General features: G+C 58.5%; 1 protein-coding gene across 5 annotated transcripts in view; it reads right to left on the bottom strand.

The window, feature by feature from the left end:
* Positions 1–1,034: 1,034 nt before the first annotated feature.
* Positions 1,035–16,879, bottom strand: part of CADM3 (cell adhesion molecule 3) — a 36,617-nt gene continuing 20,772 nt past the window's right edge. Inside the window, exons 3-11 of one of the 5 annotated variants that reach the window (XM_064499107.1) lie at positions 16,604–16,756; positions 16,241–16,378; positions 15,823–15,993; positions 14,852–14,942; positions 14,201–14,370; positions 11,197–11,319; positions 9,150–9,275; positions 8,490–8,558; positions 1,035–7,808 (exon numbers count right to left, since the gene is read on the bottom strand). In XM_064499107.1, coding sequence (XP_064355177.1) covers positions 7,690–7,808; positions 8,490–8,558; positions 9,150–9,275; positions 11,197–11,319; positions 14,201–14,370; positions 14,852–14,942; positions 15,823–15,993; positions 16,241–16,378; positions 16,604–16,756 — 1,160 coding nt within the window. In that variant the 3' untranslated portion in view covers positions 1,035–7,689. The remainder of the gene's footprint in view (positions 7,809–8,489; positions 8,559–9,149; positions 9,276–11,196; positions 11,320–14,200; positions 14,371–14,851; positions 14,943–15,822; positions 15,994–16,240; positions 16,379–16,603; positions 16,757–16,879) is intronic. The other 4 variants (XM_064499108.1, XM_064499109.1, XM_064499110.1 and 1 more) reach the window with 4 other exon arrangements.

Here is a 16,879-nt window from a genome sequence, read left to right as displayed (position 1 = left end):
TGTGAGTTAGGCTGAGCTGTGTTGATCCATGGGCTGAGCCATGTCCTCCATGGGCTGAGCCGTGTTCATCCATGGGCTGAGCCATGTTCATCCATGGGCTGAGCCGTGTCCTCCATGGGCTGAGCCATGTTCATCCATGGGTTGAGCCATGCTCATCCATGGGCTGAGCCGTGTCCTCCATGGGCTGAGCCGTGTTCATCCATGGACTGAGCCGTGTCCTCCATGGGCTGAGCCGTGTCCCTCCATGGGCTGAGCCATGTTCATCCATGGGCTGAGCCGTGTTCATCCATGGGCTGAGCCGTGTCCTCCATGGGCTGAGCCGTGTTCATCCATGGGCTGAGCTATGTTCATCCATGGGTTGAGCCATGCTCATCCATGGGCTGAGCCGTGTTCATCCATGGACTGAGCCGTGTTCATCCATGGGCTGAGCCATGTTCATCCATGGGCTGAGCCGTGTCCCTCCTGGGCTGTGTCTTGGGACAAGCCACATCCATCCATGGGCTGAGCTCTGCTTCCCCCTCCTCCTTCTGCCCTGGTGCCCCCCCTTGCCCGCCGAGCTCCCTGCCTCCCCCTTGTCCTGCACCCCGCGGCTCTCCCCGGTGCTGCCGGAGGGCACGGCCACGGCGTGCCACAGCCTGGAGGAGCCGGGATGGGTGCTGCCACCCGGGCACAGCCATTACAGGGCCCAGGCCAGGCGGGCACAGCGCAGCCACCCCCGGGATGCCCACTCACGGGGTGACGTGACCCCGCTGCGCACGTGCCAGCAGGGCAAGACGGGTGGGGAGAGCTGCCGCTGAAAAGCCACGGGTGCTGTGCGAGCAGGCAGGGAGGCTGCCAGGTCGTGGGTGCAACCCCGCGGGTGCACGGGACGGGCGGACAGAGCCTCGCTGTGCGCGGGACTCCCGGTGCGGGGCCGCGCTGGGGACGGGAATGCGCGTGAGCGTGGCCCGAGGGGGACGGGGCCAGCGTCCCGGTGCACGCGGCGGGGGCGGAAAGGCACGCGGCTCCGCGAGAAGCAGAGAAGAGCAGGCAGGTAACGTGTGTAATCCAGATATATTTATAGGATTATTTTTCCGAGATTAGCACAGGATATTAGAAAGGTTATAAAGTAACATCGACGTTCGTTGTCTCCCTTTATGTACATACAAGAACACAGCACAACAACACGGACCGTCCTCTGCCCTGCCCCGCTGCCCACCCCTCGGCGTGTTCAGAGCTCAGTACAAATATGGCTTTCATGGTCTATTGAGAGTTCAGTGCCGGCCGGGAAGCATCCAGAGCCTCTCCGGGGGCTGCCGCTGCCCTGTCCCCCGTGGGGTGTCCCGTGGCCCTGCCTGTGGCCCTGAGGGATGCTGCTGTTTGGGGGGCCCGGTGCTGCACCCCCCCACTGCTGCCCTCCGTGTTGGGGACGGCTCTGCCTCCGCACCCGACCCCAGCCCCAACCCGCTCCTCTTGTCTGGGGGTTGCTGGTCCATCCCTGGCTGAAGAGCAGCTTTCCCAGTTGATTTCTGGCCCTGATCGCCATGTCTGTGCCCAGAGGAGATGTCCCCATGTCCCCACGTCGGTGAGCCTGGCCACACTGGGGCCCACCAGCCCTCGCCGGAATGGAGACGATGGGACCAGAGCATGGAGCACCATCCTGCAAAGCAGCAGCGCCGACCCAGGGCCTGTGCACGCAGGGAGCAGAGATGGAAGGGGGCAGATCCAGAAAAGGGGTGCTCAGGTTGGCAGAGGGCTAAGCAGGAATTAAAACGCCTGGCCACAAAATGTGGCCAAGCTGGGCCATCGCTTTGCTGGAGGACTTGGTCTCACCTGGGGTAGGGGGTCTCAATGCTCATTTGGACGTCCACACGGCTGTCAAGGAGGCCTGGGCGGCAGCCAAGAGGCCTCCCCCCAGGGAGGATGCTCTCCAGGACCGGCCGTGGGCACACGGACCTCATGGGCTGTCCAGTGAGGGTAGACCTGGTGGCAGATGGCGGACAGGGCTGGAGCTCTCCTGGAGACCCACCAGCCTGGCAGCGGGAGTCCTTTGGTCCAGAAGTGGCCACCCAGGTTTGACGAGGCAACTTGTGTCCTGAACCATTCTGCCAATGCAGTGACATTGCCTGGCCTTCACCTCCTCCCACCAGTGACATGGTATGTCCCCTCCCCTCTCCACACCCGCAGCATGGTGTACCCCACCACCAGCTACGCTAGTGACATGATGTATCCCATCACCCCCTGCACTGGTGATAAGGTGTACCCTATCTCCCCCCACACCTGTGACACGGTGTATCCCACCACTCCTAACAGCAGTGACATGGTTCATCCCGTCACTCCCCACACGTGGTGCAGTTACACCCATCATCTCCCCACCCTACTGACGTAATGTATCCCGATGCTTCCCCATCACACTGACACGGTGTAGCCCATCCCCTGTCACACTAGTGACACAGTGTAAACCACCACCTCCCTACGCTCGTCACGTGGTGTATCCGCTCATCTCCCACACTAGTGACATGGTATATCCCTATCACCTCCCCACATTTCTGACACAGGGTTCACACTGAAGCTCATGAGATGATGTCTCCCTGTCCCCTCTCATCCTCACGGCATGGCACAGCCCATCGCCCCATCACAGCCAAGAGACACGGCAGCTCATCAGCCCCTTACCCCGAGGCACGGTGCACAATGCGCTTGGCACATGGCGTCTGCCATCGCCCCTCATGCTTTTATGCAAGGTATTGCGTTCGCCCTCGCACCCACGGCACAGCACAGCCCATGACACCTCACAGTTGCTATGTCCAGTCATAGCCTCCCCTTCATGGCACAACGGATCCCATCAGCCCTCACACGTGCTACACAGCATGTCATCCCTCCCACTTGGGACACGGTGTAGCTGACCATCCCAACACCCTGCGTCACAGTCCTGGGGTATCCTATTGCTCGTTATCCCAGCACTCTGCTGTGTCCCATCGCCCCACAAACCTAATGTGATTATTCTTAAACAAACGTCGTCATTCTGTTATTTCGTAACATGGTGGATCCCATCACCACCTCATACACTACATTTTTATTCTACCTCCTGCACTATTAAGGTATATCCAATCGTCTCTCACACTTGTGACATGGTGTAGCTAACTCACCTTTACACGCACGACCCAGTGTATCCCAGCACTGCTCACACTTGCAACATGGTGTATCCTAGCACACGAAATGCTCAATACAGGGTGTATCCCACAAGCATCCAAAACACTCAATACAGGGTGTATCCCATCATCTCCCACATGTGCAACATGGCCGTGACACAGTCACGGTATGGTGTAGCTCATCACTCCTCACACTCACAACAGTGTAATCCATCACTGCCTTTGCTGCTGGCACAGTGAATCCCACTGTCCCTCAGATGCACAACGCAGTGCATCCCATCACCCCAACACACAACAGTGTAACCCGTCATGTCCCCCACTCACAACCGTGTTTACCTGTTGTTCTTCACACTCATGACATGATGTATTCATCACCCCCAAATACGCAATGCATGGTGTATCCCACCATCTCGCAGACTCACAAAATGGTGCATCCCACATCTCACTCCTGTGACATGATATATTGTCTCATACATGCAACACGGTTTATCCACAACACTCGCAACATGGTTTTTCTGATCACCCCTCCCACTAGCAGCATGATGCACCATCACTTGTGACACAGCGTTCACCATCAGCCCTCATGCACCATGATGTATCCCATCACTGCCTCGTAGTCTTGAGATGGTGTCTCCATCACCACCCTATACTCATGACGTGGGGTATCCATCACTCCTCACACCTGTGACCTTGTCACCCCTCATACTCATAACATGGGTGTCTCTACTACCCTTACAACTATGGCACAGATCATCTATCACTCCCTTGCGTCTACAAAAGCCCTTTGGTTCTTGCTTGCACACACAGCCTCGGCGTTGTGTGCCTCCTCTCACCACTTTTAGATGTCTGCAGTCATGACCCGACCTTTCACTGAGCCTTTGCAGTCAGGGGAGGGGAACGGGTCCACTCGGGGTGAGGCTTGGCCCATCCTTAGCTGATGTCTGCAGGAGGCAGTGGCTCCAGCCACAACATGCTGCCCATGCTGGGTCCTCCCCTCTCCATGGGAAATGTCTGCACTGAGCACCACTGAAGGGGCTGGGAGGTTTCCTGTGACTTCTGTTATGACATGGGATCTGCATGAAGGCCAAATCCTGATTTCCCTGACTACATGAAAAAGGTGGCTGAGGTTTGTTCCTGGTGCTTGGAAGCACTGATGATGTCTGTGCTGGAGCTCGAGCAAACACAGAAGCCAATTTCCCAGGTGTGCTACAGCTGTCGGCGTCCGGCGGATGGTCTAGGGAAGGGGATACTTTGCAGCCAGCTGGACTCTTGGCTCAGGCACCCAAGATAGCAGCAGCGACAACCGCCTGCACCAGCCCTCGAAGCAGCTCTGGAGCGGCAGTGCTGGAGCCAGGCAGCTGGAAAGCCCATGTGCTGCTTGTGGTATGCTGCTTCTAACGGGGCACAATCTCACTTTCTAACCTTAAATACCCGAGTCCCTTTTTTCAGGAAGATGTAACCAGTTAACCCCTCTCCCTTGCAGACCCCCAGCGGGGAGTGGGTTTTGGTAATGATCTACACCGTGTAGACTTATAATGAGATTAAGTTGTATTTGAAAACACGTCCTTACATTTTTATTTTAAGGAATTAAGTCTATTCAATAGTGGATGTTAAAGAGCTTCAGAGTAGCATCAGATCACACATTCATACATGCTCAGGTGTGCAGTGAAATAGTTAACAGCATCGACATTTGCAGTGTTATCTCTCACAGCAACGTTAGCATCCCTTGAAACGAGCTCAGAGCTACTGTCTCGGACTCTCTGCAGACCCAGGCACGTCTACATGGGCTGTGTACAAGCAAGATCCTTCCTGCATGAGTAACTCTTCCAAAAATGAGAATAAAAAGGAGCACAGCTGCGAGATGGCTCTGCCCATCCTCCTCTCCTGGCTTGTCCCCCGCATTTTGGGACACCGCACTCAGGAAGGGCTGCGTCAAGACCAACGTCCTCCTCCAAACAGATGTAAAGGGAGGAACAAAATGGGGAAAACCACAGGTTTTCTTCACCATGTGTGATAAAAACTCTACGCATTTCTTTCTCAAGGTGCTTAATATCCTGTTGCCTGTGTGCTCCTGACAGACAAGTTAGTTGTAGTGAATCCAGTCACATCTCTGCATGTGAGACAAATGCTACCACATCATTCATTCATACCCCCAACACCTGTAGCTGTGCCCAACCCCTTCCTCACGTCTGCTTGGCCCCAGGGCACCCTGCAACCCAGCGCTGCTTTTGGCTTCCCAGCACCAGCCCTGTGCTCTGCGGCCCCATTACCCTCCTTCCAGCACCACGCGCTCCGGGAAGGCTTCCTGGGGCCTTTTTCTCTGTGCCATGTGCATGGATCTGTGCCTGCTCTCAGGGTCTGCACAGGAGGGACATTACCAACCCCTGGCAGGTGCCAGAGGCATCTTGTACCCCATGGCAGAGGAAACAGGCTCTTCCTTTACCTCTCAGGTGAAGTTACCCACGCCACTGCAGGCTTTGCCTCTTTCCAGGAGGGCTCTTCTTCCCCAAACACCCTGAAATCAAAGGGGTGCACAGCCAAAGGGCAGCTCCTGCAAACCCCTCATGTCCAGGCCGAGGAACGCTGGGCTGCTGGGCACGTGGGAAAACCTCATCCCGAGTGCCGGGGCATGGCCCGGCTCTCCAGGGAGGCATGGGGTATCCTGCAGACAGCTGGAGCAGACAACCCCACGCAGCTGCAATGTGCATCCCACGGATGCAGGGTTGGAGCGAGGAAAGTGGACCCCTGGGACATGTTGGAAAGGTCAGAAAAAGCTTCCGGCTTTTGTCTGACTTGGAAGAGATATGGTTTCTCCACAGGGAGGTCCCACACAGATAGGAAGCACGGCAAGCCTCCCACCGAGCCTCCACAGAGACCGCCAAAACTATAAAGACACGAAATCTGGGCATTTAGACTGCTATTGGCTGCAGCCCCTGGAGCCAGGAGGAAAACAGCCTTTTCCAAACAGGAGCTCACCAGGCCTGAGGGAACATCTCAGATGTGATGTGGAGTCCAGCACCCTGAACAGTGAGGACCGATTCCCACCCGCCGGCCTGATCTACAGCTGAATCCCACCTTCATCCCCAGCCTGGCTGAGCTCTGTCCCGGGCTACATCGAGCTGCATGTTTCTCTGTGGGGTCCCGTGCTCCTCAGCACAGCACCATACTCAGCGTCTTCTCTGGGAGGAGGCCAGGAAGGAAAAGGAGGCAGACAGGTCCAAGGAACAGACCCCAAAGGAGCCTCTCTCTGTATGTCTCTTCCCAGCCAACAGAAATCCCAGGCCTCACATCACCCTAGGCTGGTAGCAGTGTCAACCAGGTTGTTTCCAGCTCACGTCCCGTAGGGCCACTTGGCCATGTCAGCTCCCATTGCAGTCATTCTTGGGGTTTAAACTACCCTTTCCAGGGGCTCCTGGGGCCCCAGAGCTGGGCCCGGTGAAGAGGGGAGTCGTGATGGCCGCAGGCCTGCTAGATCTCCCGGCTCTGCCTTGTGTTCCCGGTGCAGGTGGCCTCCTGCACTGAACATCTCAATAGATGGTTTAATTGATGTTTTCAATCTGAGAATTTGCAACTTGGGGCTTTTCTTCAGATTTGCCCCCAAGCCCCTGCCCTCCCCCCTCCCGCTGGGGTGGGAACGGGGAGCTGCAGTTGCCCAGCAGCTCCCAGTCTCTCCGGGGGCCTCAGCGGTTCCCACCCTGGAAGCTCACCCCCCTTCACACATCTATCACACGAGGACAGCTCTCCTCCCGAATGGACATTGTTTGACAAGAACCACCAAGGATAAAATCAGTGCAGGGTCCCGGGGTCCCACCCCGCTTGCCCCGAGCTGCACCCCCAAAGGCGACGCGTGCTGAGCCCTCAAACGCAGAGATGCTGCCCATTAGCATCCCGCTCCGGGCGTGCACAACCCTGGGCTGTCTGCCGCGCCGGGGGCCCATGGCACTCCCCCGTCCCCAGCCCAAGGGCAGCGCCGGGCGTTCGGCTTGGGGAATCATGCAGCAGCCAAGCCTGGCAGGGAGTGATGGGGACACGGGTCCCAGCTCTTGTGGGAGGCACGAGGCAAGGGATGGTGACAGAGAGGCCACCCGGGTGCCTGGAGCTTGTGCCAGAGCCTGGAGCTGATTTTATCCTTGGATGTAAAAGAAACCAAAATGGAGAGAAACAAAGGGAAGAGCTACATTGACCCCAGCCCAACATCCCAACCAAGGGCCCAAAGCAAAGAGCAGCCACGAAACCAAAGCAAAGGTCCAAAGGAAGAAGGAAAGTCGCTCACTCACTGGTTGGTCTGTGTTTAGTGCGAGCGCCAGTCGCAGGGATGGAGGTGCAAGCAAGCAAACGGGGCCGGGGCTTTCGCTGTTCGTAGTAATAACGTTTTGTACAAGTTCAAGAAGCATCATGTCTCAGGCCGGTCGCTCTCTGCTCTCTGTCCTGCCATCCCTCTGTCCGTCTGTCTGCCCATCCTGGGCGCGAGAGAAAATCTGTTGGGTCGAGTTGGGTTTGTGGTCTGGTTTCCATTTGCATTGGGGTTTGTTGGCTCCATTTCTCGCCCTCTCCGACGCTCCTAGATGAAATACTCCTTCTTGTCATCGCCGCTGGCTTGGCCGCCCTCTGCATTGATGATGGCCGTGTCTGCGTCGGGGGCATCATCCGACCCCTTGGCCTCATGGGTCAGGTAGGTACCTGAGCAGGGAGAGAGCGTGCAGTGTCACGTGCTGATCACCCTCCCAGTGCCATGCTCCCACACAAGCAGGTAAAAGCCCGGCTGCCTGCAGGGGCCCCAGTGGCAACCCAGTGGTTGCTGGAAAAGGCACTTCCAGCCTGCTGCAAAAATGGAGGCAAGAGGAGAAAAATCCTTTGGATTTGCCCTGAAATGGAAAAGTCACTGGTTTCCCCGGGACAAACCCTGCCCAGGGGTTGTTTCTCACCTGGGCTGCTCAAAGCTTCCGCTGTCATCTGGAGCCAGAAGTGAAACTGCCCCCAGCTTTGCAGGCAGTTGCACTCAGCTGCATTTCCAGGTGCACCTCCTGCCCTCCCCGCCATCGGGCTCGGCCCTGCTGCTGGCAGAGGGCTCTGCCCCTCCCTGCATCCCTGTCCCTGTTCCCCATCAGAAAACTGAAATGTTTCTCTGCAAAACGACAGTTTGCAAAGAGAAGTTTTCAGGTTTGGGGATGCCTGCAGAGAGCTGGTGCCCAGAGCCACGTGGGCCAGCACAGCGCTTGGCAGGAGGACACGGGAGCCCTCGACGCGTGGCTCCAGCTCCCGGCTCCCCCACGAGCTACGTGCCCCCGTGCCGACAGGGCAGGGGGCAGGTGCAGGCAGCTCTTCTGGGTTCGGAGGGCAGGGAGGGGGGCTCTTACTCACACATCACCTCTGCTGGGTTTTGCCGATGTCTGGATGTGACCGTCTCCCCGTGCCTTACGCATACACCTGCTGGGTGGATGAAAAGTCCAGGGATGGGGAGGTGGAAATAGTGGATAGGGTAGGAATAACAGGAGGGTCAAGGGCTCAGGGGATGGGCAGGGAGGGTAGCGAGAGAAGGGGATATGGGACGGGGCAAGCACACCACGCGGTGCAGAGACCGGGACTGACGGGATGGGCAGTCCTGGGGCTGTGGGTACCAAGCCATGTAGGAGAGGGAGAGAGGGGAGAGGGGGAAAAGCTGTCTCTGCCTGGTGCTGCCTAGTCCTGTCTGGCTCCAAGGATTTACCAGGACATCTCTGTGCTGGGGTTGGTGCCAGCACCGTCTTGTGGCCCCTGGATCTTGGAGGACTCTTTTGGCTGCGTTGGGTTTCTCCAGATAAGGGACAGGTCTGTGGCAGGCAGGATGGGCAGTAGCCCCCCTTCAGCCCTGCCCCACACTGCCCACTGACACTGGGGAAGTAGTCCGGATCCCAGGCCTGGAGAGCCCCATCCGGGATGAGAGCACACCCCGTGCTGTCGGCCTGGTATGCCACGGGGGTGGCCGATAGGCAGGGGGGTCTTGGCTATGTGCTGCCCAGGAGGAGCTTGCCCACGCCTTACCTTTGTGTCTGATCAGGTAGTGTCCCAAGACGATGAGGAGGCTGAGCAGGAGAAAGACGATGACAGCAACCACCCCACCAATAACTGCATGGTATGGGCCGGAGGTTGACGGCACTGGGCTGGCATCTGTCCACACAGAGGGAGAGAGAAAACAGAAAGAGAGAGATATACTTATAGGCCCTGCTGCATGCCAGAGGTGGGTACTCATCCCAAGCATTGCTCAGGGCCAGAGATGGGAGTCTTGGCAGGGTCCAATCCTGCTCGGCTCTGTGCCAACACAGGATGTCTTCCAGCATCACACACAGCATCCATCAGCCTGACCCCACTGCAAATGGAAAGAGCGAGCTGTAGAGGCAGAGAGCAGGGAAGAGAGGAGCCAAGATCGGAATAGAAAAGGGATGGTGCCCATAGAGGCATCAGAAGCAGCAAGGAGGGGAATGCAAAGGAGGGTGGTCCCCGTCTGCAGGTGGCTGTCTGAGCAGGTGAGTCAGTGCTGGCTTCTGTGGGGATGAGCTGAGAGATGCTGAGCCCTGAAGAGCTGCACTGAGAGCTCTGTCTGGGTGAGAAGCAAGCTGAAGAGCTTTTCTAGAGCTGTGATGAGCAAACCTAGCCTCCCTCAGTGCCCCGGCTGCTTGGGATGTCCCCCAGGGACCAGCACCTGCAAAGTGCTCTGCCACCGTACATGCAGCCCACGGTACCTCCGCCCTCAGGATCCTGCAGACCTGCAATCCCCATTGCTCTCCTGAATGATTCCTCCTCAGAGGTCTCCAGCCAGCTCCAGTCCTGCTCTGTCCTTCATAGAGGGGATTTCTGCCCAAGAAGGGGATAGGTTGAGAACATGGCTCTGCATGAGGAATCCATGCCTGAGCCAGGCTTTGCTCGCTCTTCCTTTGTATCCTGCCAGTATGAAGGTGATGAGCAGACTTGCACAGCAATGTGCTGCACCACAGGAGGTGACAGGCAGGCATCCTCAGGAAGGCGGTCCTGGCACCGTGCTATGCCCTCTTCCTTTTTGGAGATGGAATCCAGACAGTCACGGTGGAGAGAATCCAGCCAGCAATTGCCAGTCCCAACCAGCTGCATCTCATAGCTGAGTCCACAGCAGGGTCCTGGCATCTGCCCTGCCTGGGTGGCACTTTGTGTTTGGGAATGTGGAATGGCACCCCATGGCAATGTCCCCTCTGCAGGGACAGCAGCACTTGGGCCAGGCGGAGATGAACTGCTCAGAGCCAAGCTAGGAAGCTCCTGCCTGTGTGGGGCAGAGTGTATCTTTGTGGCAGCCTGTACCCAGGGAAAAGCAGTCTCATGCTGAACTGGGTGAAGGTGTTTGGCATCTATTACAGGGACCAAACCCTCCTACCATTCAGTTCTCATCCTCCCAGCTCAGCTCCAGGGTTGAAAGAGCCAGAGAAGTATTCAGAGGAGAAGGTGTTTGTACAGGACAGCGTGGAAGAAAGAACAGAGGAGGCAACAGGAAAGAGGGATGACATTTCACACAGACACAAGGCATGGTTTGCAAATCAGGGACAACCACTACAACAACCTGCCACGCAACAACACTCCAGCCAAGAGCATGGGGGTGTCTGCCTAAGGAGACTCAGGGTGTGGGTGAGTGGCCCAGGAGAAAAGCAGCTCCCTGCTGGACTGGATGACACTTCCCATGGAGCAAGAGGGATGCATGAGGGCATTTCCATCCTTCACGCCTCCTGGCAGTAGTCTACATTAATGGGATAGGAGCAGAAGGTTGGGTAGCAGAGACAGGGAAGGGCAGGAAGGACAACTGTGCAGCCCATGGTCTCACTCCTTGACCTCTTCTGCCGTGGAAATGCGGCATACCACCATCTAGAAGTGCTGGCCCTGGTGGGAAGGTAGCTGCTGAGTCCTGACACACCAAGAAGCAGCCAAACTAGATCAGGCCCTGGCTGGGCACCTGGGATGTGGCAAGGGTCTCCCTGGCCCATGGGTTGGGCAGCAATCCTCCTGCAGACCTTCTGCTGGGCTGGGGAGCAGTGGGTCCGTAAAGAGAGAGAAAAGGAGCTTACGGTACCTTGGACAGGAGCTGGAGTGAAGGATGAAGCGGTGGCCATGGTAGCATGAGAGATGGGCTGGGAAGGGCCTGGCGGAGGGGCTGGAGTGGAGTGAACGTGTGGGGTGGGGAGCTGGGAAAGATCTGGGGAGGACAACAAAAACAGAGGGACACAAATCAACCCCTCGGAGAAGCCTAGGTGTGACAGAGCCCATTCAAGGAGGCCCCAGCTCCCCGCAGCTCCCAGCCTGGCTCTGCCCCTGCACCACTCAGCCCTCTGGGCTCACCCTGGCACAGAGCAGCCCAGGGGACATCTTGCCTGGATGATAGGGACAGCAAGTCCTGGCCTGCTGGGCACCCATCTTTCTCAGAGGCTCCTTCCACCACCCCTTTCTCAGTCACGCTGTCCCACAGGTCCCACCCGACTCTGGTCTGAGCCTGCTCCTTGGACAGCCCTCACAGCCTTGCTCCTCCCTTCCTGCCACCATCCTCTCATTCTCTGATAAAACCCACCTGGGAAAGCACTCCTGTGGATGCTTTCCTCCTCTCTCTTTGACCTGCCGGGTGCCTAAGCATCCCCCAGCAGCCTCTTCCTCTGAGAACAGCTCCTGGGCTCCACTGGGTCCCCTCCTGCGTGGGATCCCAGGGCTGCTAAGGCTGGTAAGTGTCACCTGCCACAAGGTCCCACCTACACTTTCCTAGGCACATCCTTAGGACCGCTCTGTCCCTGCTCCCCCTCACTGCAGACCATGACAGCTTCGGTGGCAGGCAGGCTCAAGAGGGCTCAGCCGGGCAGGGCAGATGCTCTGGTGACGGTGCCCGAGATCCGAGTGTCTCTGGGAAAAAAGAGGGGGATTTGAAAATGGGAACTAGGCCCAGATGTGGAGGTCCTCTGCCAGGTGCTGTGAGACCAAGCAGGTGGATGACACCAGTGTTCTGGGTGCTGTGTGCTCATGGATGGGTGCCGAGCACCCTGGATGTTGCTGTGAGAACCTGTTGGTTGCAGAGCACCTTGCGTGCTGTGAAGTCATGGCTGGGTGCTGAGTACTCTGGGTGCTGCTGTGTTCATGGCTGGGTGCAGAACAGGGATGGGTCTGCATCCCGGACACACCAATTACAAGAAGGACCAGAGTTCAGCCCAGCTTGCAGGAGAGCTCCAGTCCACCCAGCGCCCTGAGCTAGGGCTTCGAGAGGAACCAGCTCCCTATGGAGACCCCTGCACCCAGGGGTGACAAGGGGGGTGGTGAAGCCCCAGCAAGGGCAGCCTGAGAAGGGTGAGAAAAGACTGAATGTCCTCTCTGTCGAGGCTCAGTGCAAAAGTAGTGCCAGGGAAAGCAGGTATGGGCCAGGGAGGATGGTGGGCAGCAAACACAGTGCCAGTCCAGAGCGATCCCAGTGCCTCCCACAGCAACACCCCCCCAGGCTGGCAGGGTCCGGTGGCTCCAACACCCCGGGGCTCTGGCCATGAGCAGCACAGGGAGACAGAGGGTGAGAGGGGAGGAAAGGCTGGGGCATTTAAGGGCTCATCCTGGGCAGGCAGAGGGAAGAGGGACTTAGCAGGGTGGTGCGCCTGAGGAACAACTGCTGCCATGCGCATTCTCTACCCCCAGCCGTGTTTGTAGGTGAAGGATGTTGAGTGCGCCTGAAACAGGAGGGGAGGGAAGGGGAAGCAAAAGGGAAAGGGAAAGGGAACAGCTGTAGCACACAGGAGGATTGGAGTGGAAGGTGGGAAGTCTAAGGCTGATGGAGGGGACAGAGATGGCAAGATGTTTTGTAGAAGAGGTGGACATCCCCAAATCCAGGACCAGATGCCCCTTGTAAGGCAGTGGGGGAACCAGCTCCTACCAATGCTGGAAAGCCGCAGGGCAAGGGGCTGAGTGCTGAGCACAGCGAACCTGGGGTGGGTCAGCACAGCCCCTGGCCTCCCAAGCGGCCCTGGCCAGGGAAGGGTCCGAGGGCTGGAGAAATACTAACAGCCCTGCACAGCACACAGCTCTGCTCCACGTGCACCACACAGCACTCAGACGCAGGCAGGGCTCAGCGACAGCGAACACAGCGCTTGCAGCAGCAGAGCAGATCCAGGAGCAGGGAGAGGTGGCAAGGGGACAGTGGGCAGCAAGGAGGGGGTGACACATGGGGTGACAGCAGACGCTACTCTTTCCCACGCGAGGATGGATGTCAAGTGTTGTGAGCCATTTTGGGGGCACAGGACAGCAATGCAAGCCCGCAGCTCTGGCAGTTCGGGGTAAGCCATGGGGCCTGTCTCCAAAAGCTCGGGACACGGCTGTCAAGAAACCCTGCAGTTCAGAGGGGTAGTGCCATCAGGAATCTTGTTTAGCTGCATGGTGTGGCGGACCATGGCATAGATAACGTGGAAGCTTCTTTGCCTGTGACCTACTCAGGTCCCAGAGGCTCAGCTCAGTCCTGCCTGTGGCCCCCTTAATCCCCCGCTTGCACCCTCTCCCTCATGCAGTAGGAGGTGATAGGGACTGAGCTCAGTCTGGGCTGGGCTGTGTCCCTGCCTCAACCCCTCCTGGAGCTGCTCTCTGCCCCTGGCCTGGCTGCTTGGCCCTGACCAGCAGCTCTGTACAGTGCCTGGTGGGACCAGGTGTCCCCTCCTTATGCCGTGTCACATGTAGAGGGGAGAAAATGGCTGAGGCTGAACACCAGAGCAGCCCGAAGGGGCTGGGGTGAGGGCTGGCTCCAGGCAAAGATGGAGAGCAGCAGGGAAGGACGCGGCAGGAGTCTGGACACGTCTGGAGGAGCTGGGGATGCAGCGCTCCTGGGGATGCAGCGCTCCTGGGGATGCTCAGCGCCTTGCCAGTGAGCGCGCTGGGACCCCAGCCACGCGCGTGGTCCGAGCACCCACCCTGTGCCGCAAAGCCCCTCTCACACCACAGCCCTCCTGGGCAAGAAGCCATGTCCACGCGTCCCTCCGCGGGGGAAGCAGTCGGGATGGAGGTGCTGTGCCAACTATCTCCTGGGAGGAGCCGGGTGACGCAGGGTGCCCCGTGGTCCCACTTACCACTGACATCGAGGTTGTACTTGGCCACGACGCTGCCCATGGAGCTGGTGGCCGTGCAGACGTAGGTGCCGCTGTCGCTCTTGTTGAGGAAGGGGAAGAAGAGGACGCTGTCGGAGCTCAGCTGCAGGGGTGTGTCGCTGCCTTCCTTCTCCCACAGGAACTCCTGGGGGCTGCGGAGCGGGATGGGGGTGAGACGCCTCTCCCTCCCCAGAACCTCAGGGCTGGTGGGTGGGGGGCTGGGGCAGAGCAGAGCCACTGCCTGAGCAGTGAGAGGGGGGTGAAGGCATGGGAATATTTAAGCAGAAGGAAGACACCCATTTTAGATGAGCTATGGTGCATTCACAGCTCCGGTGAGAGGACAGAGCAGGCCATGGGGACTTCACCTGTCCTCCCCATGGTGCCCAGTCCTGCCTGGCATCGACGCAAACCCACAGTGCCCTGCCCTGAACCCAGACTGCCCTAATCTGGCCCCACACTGCCCTGGTCTCACCCCACACTGCCCTGCTCTGGGCCTGCACTGTCCTATCTGCAATACCCTGCTCTGCCAGTGCTCTGGGGAGGCCTAAGTGGCTGCTTTGGTTCCCCGGCAGAGTGAGGACGGGTCGGCCAGGGCCCAGGGATGCGGAGCTGGAGGGAGCAGGAGGGCCTTACACGGGGTTGCCCTGCCCGTCGCACTGCAGCCGGAGCTTCTCGCCTTCCCGTGGGTACAGGGGATGCGGCTCGATCTTTGCCGTTGGCTTGTCTGCATATAGAGAAGAGACACAGATAAATGACAGCCTGCCCCTGCCCCACACCATGCAGGGGCCCTGCTGGCATCCCCAAACCCTGCCCCTGTCCCCAGAGCCTCTCCGTACGCCGGCCCTGCTCCTGCGTGCATGGGAGGCTGCTGGCAGCAGCGTGAGCACACCTCTGTGTGTGGTGGGCCCAGCAAGCCGTTGGGATGGGGGGGGCAAGAGGCTTGGGGGGTGCCATGCAACAGTGTGGTCCCCATGTCCCCCACCCTATCCCCATGGGGGGACATGCAGGATGTAGGAGATGGTGCAAACACATCTCAGGGATGACACAGGCAGGTCTCGGGCAGATAGGCACAGGCAGGGCAGGGGGGATGGTGCAGACAGGACTTGGGGAGATGGGGACAGGCAGGATGCGGGGGACAGGGACGGGCAGGACACAGGGAGGGAGCAGGCAGGACTCAGGCGGGTGATGCAGGCAGGGCATGGGGGATGGAGAGGCAGGGGAAGCCTGGGGCGTGCATGTGCAGGGGAAGCATCTCTGCAGCATCCACGTGTGAGCTGTCTGTGAGTGTATGGGTTGTGAGGAAGAGTGTGCGTGTGTGTGTGTGCACGCGTGTGCACGCATACGTGAGGGCTGTGTACACATACAGCAGGACTCAGTGCATGTGTGTCAGGACTGTGTGTGAGTGTGCGCAGCAGGGCTGTACGTGCGTGTGTGCATGCACAGCCGCATGCATATGACAGCTGCCCGTGGTGATGCTGAGGCTCTTGTCCCCTCCTGCTCTCCCAGCTCTGTCCCCCATCCCTATGGCCCTGTCCCCTTGCCCCATGTAGTCCTGTCCCCCCATCCCATGTGTCCCAGTCCCCCCACCCCTGCATGCCACGTACAGTGGACCTGCAGCTTCTGTGTGGTCGACCTCTCTGTGTTCTGCAAGGACTCGTGGTCCACGGTGCAGGTCACTTCAGCATCGTTGTCCTCCTTGGTGACCCGGAACTCCACCCGACTGCTCACAGTGAAGGTCTTCCCGTTGGGGTCCTCTACCACCTCGGTACCTTCATCTGTGGGGACAGGAGGGACCATTGGAGGGGATGGGATTATAGGGCACAGTCCCCCGGCAGAGGAATGGGGCTGACATGCTTGTTGAGCAGAGGACACTCTGTCCCTATCCTGTGGTGGATGGTAGCATGGGATGCCACTATGGTCCAGTGCTGGGCACATCTGCAACCCCTGGTGCCCCATTTGCCTCCCTCCTGCTCCCAGCTACCCCACTCCCTTGGGGCACAGCCCCACTGCTTGGGCACCTACCCTTCAGCTCCTTGTTGCCCTTCCTCCACCGGAGCTGGGCTGCGGGCTTGCTGCCAGAGGACCGGCAGGTCAGCCGGGCTATCTTCTCTTCATCGATGGGCTGCTCATGGCCGAAGATTTGGGGTTTCTGGGGGATTCCTGGTAGAGGAGGCAAGAAACCCAACAGTTTATTAGCTCCGTTGTGTGCCACTATCTAGAGATGGTTACACGCACACAGGCACGCTGACAGACACGGCAAGGATGTGTTTGTTATAGGTCAGGACACACGGGGTGGCAGAGGTGTACGTAAGGAGGATATCGCACGCAGGGCAAAGCAGGTAGGAAGCTGGGAGCAGGCAGGAGTAACTGCTGCTTGCGGCTTACCTAGCACGGTGACAAGAGCTTTGGCAGTCCGCACGGGCATGGTGAAGATAGAGCAGGTGTATTCACCCTCATCCGACAGCACCACATCGCTGATGCTGATGGTCAGCTCATTCGGTGTGGACTTCTGCAGCTGGATCCTGTTATCTCGCAGGGCTGGGAGAGGAGGGACAGCAGGGCGAGTGGCAGAGGCTCAGTGCCGCCGGGACCCTCCACTGGGTCATGTTTTAACCCAGCAGCAGCATCATAAGCAGGCAGCAGGAAGAAAGATCACCCTCC

This window comes from Dromaius novaehollandiae, chromosome 29, assembly GCF_036370855.1.
Source record: "Dromaius novaehollandiae isolate bDroNov1 chromosome 29, bDroNov1.hap1, whole genome shotgun sequence".
Taxonomy (NCBI): Eukaryota; Metazoa; Chordata; class Aves; order Casuariiformes; family Dromaiidae; genus Dromaius; species Dromaius novaehollandiae.
Note: the sequence above shows the minus strand (reverse complement) of the source record. Positions and strands in the feature narration are given on the sequence as shown.